This window comes from Neophocaena asiaeorientalis, unplaced genomic scaffold (genome assembly GCF_003031525.2).
Source record: "Neophocaena asiaeorientalis asiaeorientalis breed wild unplaced genomic scaffold, Neophocaena_asiaeorientalis_V1.1 scaffold148, whole genome shotgun sequence".
NCBI lineage: Eukaryota > Metazoa > Chordata > Mammalia > Artiodactyla > Phocoenidae > Neophocaena > Neophocaena asiaeorientalis.
The window spans coordinates 1,360,716-1,370,909 of NW_020174050.1; the positions used below are offsets into that span (position 1 = coordinate 1,360,716).

Here is a 10,194-nt window from a genome sequence, read left to right on the forward strand (position 1 = left end):
ATCAGTGTTTACATTCTGAAGAAAAATGTTTGGTTTATTATAGTTGAACACATACTTCTCCAAACAAATGATTTAATAACCAACTGAAGGCTGTTAACATCTCCATCTGGATCTGACTTGCATTGTGTTGGAGACACAAAGTAGGTCAGGTTTGTGGGATAAACTAAAGATCAATGACACCCTCTCACCAGAAATGATAAGTTTTCATACATAATAAAATGCAAACACATGGATTTTTTTTCCTGTTTGCTAAATGCATAATTTCATTAGTATTCCATAATCAGGAGGATTAATTATGGGAGGGGGGACATGTAATTTTAAACATCAAGAAAGCTGCCAAGTTAGTCACTTCCCCTATGTTTTCTCCTCAAAGGGAGAGACCACTTCCTCCATTCCATTATTTCCAAGGACAGGGACACATCTAGTGTCATTTTAAAGCCAGCTAAAGTTACATTACATAAAAATGCCTATTGTATGTATTTTGACCCAACGTTTTGCTTTCAAAAAGATTAATGTCCTTTTAAATAAAAAAAATATTCACCGTGTGCTTTACTTTTCTTAATCGAAAAGACTCATATTTCACATATTGCTTTCAAGAAATCATGAGAGGGTAAGGATCTTTGTTATTTTGCTTCACAGATATATTTGAAGCACCTAGAAAGCATCTGACACATAGTAGGCACTCAATATAGATGTTTTAGAATAATAAATGAATCATAAATTTGATGACGATGATAGATTAAGGAAATTCTTTTTTTTTATAATGGTATCCATTCATTTTCATTCATACAGTCATGCCAAAATCAGGATAATTATCTCCAACTCCATAAAACAGAGGTAAACACAGCAAATAGTACCAGCACAAAAATCATTCATTATCTACTCAAATTTAGAGATCTCCATTCATTGGGGCAGTTTTCTCCTCTCAGTTCAGAGCAACTGGGGTCTACGTGAGACATGTCTATGTTGAATGTTCGTTATGGCTTCAGCAATCTAATCTGTTTGCTAACCCAGTCCTGGATGTTCACAGTTGACATACAGTAAGACATTTTACCTTTGCATAGCCCAGCATTATCATGCGCACCAGAACCACATTTATATGCACTCCCAGGGACTCATCATGGTAAATTTCATTCACCTAGAAACAAAGTAGATAATTACCTGAAGAAAGGCAACACAAAGGATTTCATGAGATGCACATTTAGGGTATGGTTGTGTAATCCCAAATATAGAAGTCAAGTCCCTTTTTTTTTAAGTTTAGTTTAAACTGATGTCTGAAATGAAATCATTTACTTTTAACTATGGAATAATTCTTGGCTATGTGAATTATTTATTCTGTAAACCCCACAGTACCATGAACATAGAGAATATGCTTTAAAAGGGCTTCATTAAACTACTGTAGTGTTAAAAGTCCATGTGCGCTATGATCCACACATAACAATCACCACAAGACGGTGACTCTGGTGAAGCATCTGCCCGCTGTGAGTGGCTGCAAGCATGCCCTCCAGGTGCCCCTGTTGCCATCAGGGGTGCTACGTCTGGTTGGGGAAGCCCGTGTGCAGGAGCTGTGGTGGTCTATCCGTGGGCCAGTAACTGGGTGGCCCTCCCAATGCCTCCACCCCAGGAGTGGGGCAGCTGAGGCAACGATTATTTAGAAGTCCTACAGTAAAGAAATCCTTCCATATCTGCATTACTAAGATGACTGTACAAGTACATATAATACCAGTCCTGGGTATAGCTCAGAAAGGCAAAGTTGAGTCACTGCATTTTATTTAATTTTTAATGTTGAATTAAAATTTCTACAGGTAATTTGGTATACTTTAAAATCACAGATATTAGAACTTAAGCAACCTGAGAGGCCATAGTCCAACACAGATTTATATAGATGAGGAAGATGAAGACCGTAGAGATTAGCTAACATGCAAAAACACTCAGTAAATTATTGGCAGTCTAAAGTAGACATATCTTCTGGTTATACTAGTGCAAAATTGGTGTGAATAAAGATTGCTTAGTAAGTTGGCAAATGCTAGCAGAAATGGGAAAGGTGGAGTTAGCTGGCTACATTTCAAAGTTCTTAGCTGTTCTCAGGAACAGGGAACCAACATTTGTGACAATAACTAAAAGAGAGATGGAAAACCAACCTCAATTCAACTTAAGATCCAGGAGGTTTGGACAGAAGGCACAGCAAATTTAAAGCCTACAGAGGAAAGATAGACCTTAAAAAGAAATACAACTCAAGGACAACAGAATGCTCTAAGAAAAGAAATTCATGAATTTCTTGCCACACTGACCAAGAAACAGGCCAAGAAATCTCAAATGAAATGTTTCAGGAATCTAATGGGACTACACAGAACACCTTAAAATATCAAGGTCTTAAATGTAGATTAAACATATACTTACTGAATTTTTAGATGGAACTAAAAAGGGAAGCACAGCTAAGATGGAGGTAAAAGATCTAGGGAAGCTAGTATATACTAAAGATGACAAAATGTAGTTTAACAAGAAAAGACTTAGGCTCCTTTTAAAGTGGAAAAATACATTTATTTACACATTTATACATTTACAAACTCACACACACCCACATAATGGTGAGACCCAATTTAATACCTATTCAAGATAAGCTAAGGGTGAAAAAAAATCTGCAGTTCTCTCTTGCATTGCACAGGTGTGCAGGCTGGTAGCTCATGCCCAAGCTGTCCCGCTATAGGCCATTGTACACCTGAAGTATTGAGTTCATTTTGCCTGTTCTGTCTTACAAACGAGATGTATACAAACAGGAATGTATGCAGACTCCTCTCTAAGCAAAGAGCAAGGAGCCTAGAAAATGTGTCACATTGAAAAATGGTGGGAGGATACACTGGCTAAAGCCTGACACAAGCCACTGGTAGTCTCAGCTGATGTCTTGGTTCAAGACCTTCATTGCTTGTGTGGTCTTCATCTTTCTGAACCTCAATCAAATGCACATAATAAGAATACTACCTCATGGAGTTGGGGTAAGAATTAAAAGATTTAATTCATGCACACAATTGCTCAAAAATTTTATGAGAAGGACAGAAGGACATTAGAGCACATTAGAGTGTAGGAAGTAGAAAATAAAACTTAATAGCCACCATGTGGAAAAGGGGTTCAATTTATTCTGCATATCTACAGCAAATAAAACTAAAAACCGTAGGTTCACACTATTAAAGGGGAAGATTTCAGGTCATTATAAGGAAAATTGAATGCTGGCCAAAAAGCTATGATTTCTTATGATCCTTTTGGCCATGGACAGATTCTCTTATCTTACTCCATGCCTCATACTGCCTAATTGAAGATTTAATCCCTCTCTTCTTTTGGATTAATTATCTGATAAGAAATTTCTAGCCTCATAGCCCCAATACAAGTAAAAGTCCAAAGCTGGGTCTGTCACTAATACAATCATCCAGAGAGACTCATGGACATTCCAAGAGACTTCTCATAAGGCAGCTGTTCTGAATTAGCAACATGGCTTCACACACAAATTTTTAACGTGTACGTAATATAACTGAAACGTAAGTGCATTTAATATTAAAAAAATGTTCAAATCAATGTTAGTAAGGGCACAAAATAGGGGAACAATAAAATTTTAAACTAAAGAAAAATAGATAAAAAGAAGTGAATTAATTTCTTGAGGAGAGGTGACAGAGGGAAGGAAGGCCCCTACAGCCATGGCAATATGGCAGTGACAGCAACACTTTTAAATGTTATGGGAGACAACTATATCAGAAAACTATTAGAATCATAAAATGAGAGCTGGCAATCATAATAAGTAGCTTGTGATATCTGAGCTAGTATAATGTACATATAATCCCCCCAAATTGGTACATTCATTTTTATTTGGTAAATTTTAAAATCAGTACAGTGCCAAGAAAGTATCATGCACAAAATTCATGCTCTCAATGGCAATATTACAGTATAAAATGATGAAATAAAAAGACACTTTTTAAAAAGTCAAATTTACCATCCACCAAAAGAAAAGTATTATTTAACAAAAATCCCTACTATGCCAGGCTACTTAGATAACAGAGCACTCCAGGAGAAACCAAAATCAGTTATGGAATGTTCTGAGCTGGCACCTACTTGTGAAACTGTCTCAGAGTACAACTAAATTCCTGGGGGTAGAAATAATCAACCATAAGGCAATAATATTTATATGTAGGAGAAAATATTCTTCCAATGTGGTAAATCAACAAATAGGTGTCTGTATCGTGCGAGGCACGGGATATCATTTATTATTTTGCTTTTCAAGGTTTAAAAAAGTTGCTTCCTGTACATTATTCACTTTTCAAATGTACATAATAAAGTGGCTGCTTGTCATCTTGCTGGACCTTATCGATAACAGGATGCAATGTTTTTATGCTCTGAGACACGTAGGATATGATGAGAGTTGGAGAAATAATCAGCACCTCAGGATTAAATATATTCAAAGACCTGGATTCTGGTCCCAACTATTCCACCGATAAACTGAGTGACCTTGGGTTGGTCACTTAACCTCTCTGAGCCTCTGTTTTCTCACTGGCAAATTATAATCGTACTTGCTCTGCCTGCTTCACACTGCTGCTATTCAAATCAAACAAAATGCCACATAACTGCCCTCAGAAAAATACAAAACACATTAGAACACTTCTACCTATCTATATAAAAAGTTTTAAAGTTTGTCAATGTATTTTCCAATCTATCTGAAAAAACAAAAACAAACAAAAAATTAGGCAAACAAAAAAACACAACTGTCCTAATCTTGGTTTTCATTGAAAAGGATTCAAAAACTCTTATACCGTAAATTTACTTACTCTCAATAGAATTAAAGATATAGTTTAAATTATCAAAAAAATTTATGGGAAAAATTGTTCAACAATTTTTTTCAAAAATACTCTCCAAATGCTGTACAAAAGTTCTTTCCAGCAGATGGCAGTATGCACATTTTAGAGAAGGGTGAAGGAGCAGCTGCTTTACACACCTGAATGTACTTACCTACCAAGTTGGTATGTCTGCCTTTTTGGATATTTACACATAAATAAAATAACTTCTTTAAAATTAAATAGGAATTTAAAAATATTCTACCCAAGGGAAACACTGAGTCACCGGACTCTTAAAAACAAAGAAAAATATTGAAGACATCTTTATTTAGATTGTTTTTCAGTGTCATCTGATCAAGACATTACATAAGAGGCATAAAGAAGCTTATGATCTGGCTCTAAATTAATCATGAATTTTAACAATCAATAAATGATATACAGAAAGAACTAAAAGCATATCATACTGAATTAATCTTTTGAATCCGTCAAGATGAATGAAAATAATATTTGTTAAGAAAGCATTTTTACAACACTTAGTGACAAGGAAAGCAACTTTTTCCTAAGTTACAGCAGAATCAAGAACAAAGAAAACAGCATTACATAGATCTTTCCAGGTTCCAGACACTGTTCTAAATACTTTACCTATATTAATTCAAGTAATCCTTCCGACAACATTAAAGATATTATTATCTCCATTTTACATCTAGAAATTGGGGCTCAGAGAAGTTAAGTACCTTGCCCAAGGTCACACAGTTAGCACACAGAGCAAAGGATTAACACCTAGGCAGTCTGGCTCCACAGTCAGTAGTTTTTACCAACTTGCTACACTTCCACACACCTGCAAACCACAGCACTGTCACTATGCAAAACAGATCTAATTTTAGAATAATCAAGAGTGATTCATTACCCCTGAGTTTAAGAAACTGCTGTGGTAGCATACTGATAAAGATAACTTAAAAACTTCACTTCCTTTTCATAATTTTCCTTTGTGTAAATTTTAAGAAAATGAGGAATTAGACTCTACTTACTCCAAATAAGGATTTCTTGATGGTCAATAATAATCTAAAAACGCACTGGGAAAAAATAAAGAGGAGCTAGAGCAGATCACTGGAAAAACCAAATAAGAAAAGATAAGGCTGAAATTTATAACCAGTGTTTCGGGTTGTAAGCAAAGCGTTAATCATAAACATTCTAAGAAGTCATATATTAGACACTACATAATGCAAATCAAAGTTTATCTATGCAAAACTGAATATCCTTTCACCATGTCGGCCAATCTGTGGAGCATGGGTAAATTTTCTATGAGGTGTTCAGGGTTGAGCCCAGAGTATTTATTAACTTACCTGAAAAAAGGAGTAAACAGAACATTAATTCAATTTTCAGATGACCTTAAATTGCAAGGGGTTGCCAAAGTGAGCGGGGGAGAAAAGGTAATGATTTTAGGAATGCTTGATTTGATTGATCAAGTATTCCTTTCTTTGAAAGGAAAATTCCTTCCAGGTTTGTTCCCTGACAGGACAATTTCTCCCAGGACATTTCCCTGGCAGGACAATCTGACCTGCTTTGTCTGACTAGCTGATAAACAGCTTTGTCTGGCTTCAACAAAGCAACATTAATTTTTCTTTCAGATGGGTGGGTGAGGTCTTGAGAGGCAGTATAGATCAGTGGTTAAGGGCATGGGCTTCACAGCCAAACTGCTTGGGTCTGCTCTTAGCTATGTGACCTTGGGCATATTATTTGTCTCTGTGCCTCAGTTTTCTCATCTGCAAAATGGGATAATTATACTACTGTCCTTATAGGACTGCTGAGAGGAATAAATGTGCTCATATATGTACAGTGGTTAATGGTGCCTGGGCCTTTCAAATATAAAAATGAAAACTGTTAGCCATCATTAGTAATATTCACACAGAAGCAAATAAATGGTATGCATGTATAAATTTTTTAAAGTGATTTTGGTTAACTAAAGGCAAAGAAGTAATGACAAGATAGCCTGGGTGATTTTGGCTGGACATAAAAGAATCCTGTAATGGACTTGGAAACTATATAACTCTATCCACAACCATCCCTTGTAGAGCTAAAATTTCCAAACACATGCCTGCTTGGATCTGCAGTCCTATCCTCTATGTTCTTTTTACTCAGAGAAGATAGCTGTCTCCTAACCTGTCAACTCCTCTTCCCTCACCTCCAATTTCAGACTAATAATAACAACTTTAAAAAAATTGAAATATACTTGATTTACAATGTTATGTTAGTTTCAGGTGTACAGCAAAGTGACTCAGTTATACTCTTTCTTCAGATTCTTTTCCATTATGGGTTATTACACGATATTGAATATAGTTCTCTGTGCTATATAGTAGCTCCTTGTTGGTTATCTATTTTAAATATAATAGTGTGTTAATTTCAAACTCCTAATTTATCCTTCCCCTAATAACTACTTTTTATGAATAGCCTTATCTAGTATTTACTGAACTGAATTGTGCCTAATGCTCCTAGAGGTGGGGAACTGAATAGTAAATGAGTTTGAATCTCTGTTCTTATCATGAATATATTCTAATAGGTAAAATAAACTCTAAGCATGGAAAAAATAAATAAACACAAAAAGACATGCAGATAAGGTCATTTCTGATGGGAATGGGTGCTATGAAAAAAATAAGTTTGAGTGATGAGATAAAGGATGAGAGGGAGAGGAAGAAGCTACCTGAGACTGGGGGTTGGGGGTGGGTCACAGCCAGGAGACACATGTGGACAAGACGGAAATAGGCATGTGTGTCTCTGGGGAACAAGCGATCCAGGCAAAGGGAAGAGCTGGTACAAAAGCTCAACCTCTATTATCATGAAAGCTCAGACCCTACAAAGGAGACATCTTCACCATTTTAAAAAGACACTGAGACCCAGAGAAGTTATACAATTTTTCCCCCAAATGATTAGCACAGCCAAAATTCCAATAAGTCTATGTGATGTCAGTGCCTATTCCTGTTCACAACCACCTTGCCTGTCTTTTTCTTTCTGTCAGAGAGGATGTGCTAACTCTCTTTTTTTAAGGCTCTTTCTCACTTCCTTAAAGACATTTGCTCCAAAAAATCGACTCCATTTCCCATATTCAATCACTCCCCTTCTTGGGGTTCCTTTTCCTCTTTTTTCTCAATTTCCCTTCATCATGAAAAAATAAGTCACCTACAATATTTTGTAGCATTTAGTACTGTTTACAACTATGTTCATCAACGATACTATTCAATTTCTTTAGCAATATTAGCTCCTTTCTTGCTGCCTACCCTACACACGTCAGCGTCTCAATGTTTTTTCAATCCTCTTCTCACATACTTTCGCAGCAATATTTCATCCACTGCTGTTTCTTCAACCAATAGCTATAGCCTGATGAATTCCACATATCTCATACTGAGTCACCTCCCTCATGCTTCACAGCCATCTGTTCAACTCTGGTAACAGATCTATCTATTTGGAAGTATACCTATATATCACAAAGTATACTCACCCTCTCCAGAAAACCTGTTCTTCTTTCAATATTCTATCACACTTAAAGATGAAACCATCTTGATTCCTTCTTCTTCTTCAAGTAGTCAATCTGTTACCAAGTCCTGTGGGCATCCCTCACGCTTGTCTCTTCCTTTCACCTCCACATCCGGCAGCTCAGTATGTGCCCTACTCAGTTGGACTGCTACGACAACCTCTTAAAACTTTTGCAAATGTTTTCATTGGGGTAATTTGGGCCCATTTCGGTAGTTCTCCAGATTATCAGGGTCAGATGGTTGTTTTCCAGAAGCGTGAGGCTCTCCTTTTATGTTAATTTTGCTTTTACTTCCCTTAAGCATCAAAGGAGCTTTGGGAGGAGCAAGAAGAGGCAATTCAGCTATAAGACCTTACAAACTCTTCCAGCCTTTGGAACAGTGGAAACACACCAAAAGCTCAGGTAGAACTGACTTCTTTCTTCAAGAATGAGAAAGACGATTCTCGTAGTAAGCTAAAAAGCTTTTCTGTGTTTTAGGACCCTCGGAAAAATAAAGGTTGGAATAAACCAGGGGAAAGAACATTTTATTGATTTTTCAGTTAAAATCAAAGAGACTGGAGAGCCTCAAGATGGCAGAAGAGTAAGACGCAGAGATCACCTTGGTCCCCACAAATACATCAGAAATACATCCACAGGTGGAACAACTCCTACAGAACACCTACTGAACACTGGCAGAAGACAGACCTCACAAAAGGCAAGAAACTCCCCACGTACCTGGGTAGGGCAAAAGGAAAAACAGAGACAAAAGAATAGGGAGGCTCGAGCTTCGGTCGGAGCGCAGGGAGAGGACTGGGGTTGGCGGTGTGAACACAGCCTGCAGGGGGTTAGTGCTCCACGGCTAGCCGGGAGGGAGTCCGGGAAAAAGTCTGGAGCTGCAGAAGAGGCAGGAGACTTTTTCTTGACTCTTTGTTTCCTGGTGCGTGAGGACAGGGGATTAAGAGCGCCACTTAAAGGAGCTCCAGAGAAGGTCACGAGCTGCAGCTATCAGCGCGGACCCCGGAGACAGGCATGCGACGCTAAGGCTGCTGCCGCCGCCACCAGGAAGCCTGTGTGCAAGCACAGGTCACTATCCACACCTCCCCTACCGGGAGCCTGTGCAGCCCGCCACTGCCAGGGTCCCGTGATCCAGGGACAACTTCCCTGGGAGAACACACGGCGCGCCTCAGGCTGGTACAATGTCACGCCGGCCTCTGCCTCCGCAGGCTCGTCCCGCATCTGTACCCCTCCCTCCCACCGGCCTGAGTGAGCCAGATCCCCCTCATCAGCAGCTCCTTTAACCCCGTCCTGTCTGAGCAAAGAACAGACACCCTCAGGCGACCTACACGCAGAGGCGGGTCCAAATCCAAAGCTGAGCCCCTGGGAGCTGTGCGAACAAAGAAGAGAAAAGGAAATCTCTCTCCCAGCAGCCTCAGGAGCAGTGGATTAAATCTCCAGAATCAACTTGATGTACCCTGCATCTGTGGAATACCTGAATAGACAATGAATCATCCCTAACAGAGGAGGTGGACTTTGGGAGCAATGATATATATATATATTTTTTTTCCCTCATTCTCTTTGTGTGAGTATGTATGTGTATGCTTCTGTGTGTGATTTTGCCTGTATAGCTTACCTTTTACCATTTATCCTAGGGTTTTGTCTGTCCGTATTTTTTTTAATAAAATAATTTTTTTCTTAATTTTTAAAATTTTAATAACTTTATTTTATTTTATCTTCTTCTTTCTCTCTTTCTTTCTTCCTTTCCTCCCTTTTATTCTGAGCCGTGTGGAGGACAGGCTCTTGGTGCTCCAGCAAGGCATCAGGGCTGTACCACTGAGGTGGGAGAGCCAAGTTCAGGACACTGGTCCACAAGAGACC

General features: G+C 38.3%; 1 protein-coding gene across 1 annotated transcript in view; it reads right to left on the bottom strand.

The window, feature by feature from the left end:
• ADAMTS3 (ADAM metallopeptidase with thrombospondin type 1 motif 3) overlaps positions 1-10,194 on the bottom strand; it is a 288,169-nt gene that overhangs the window by 36,327 nt on the left and 241,648 nt on the right. The window contains exon 6 of the mRNA XM_024754124.1: positions 1,055-1,138. Coding sequence (XP_024609892.1) covers positions 1,055-1,138 — 84 coding nt within the window. The remainder of the gene's footprint in view (positions 1-1,054; positions 1,139-10,194) is intronic.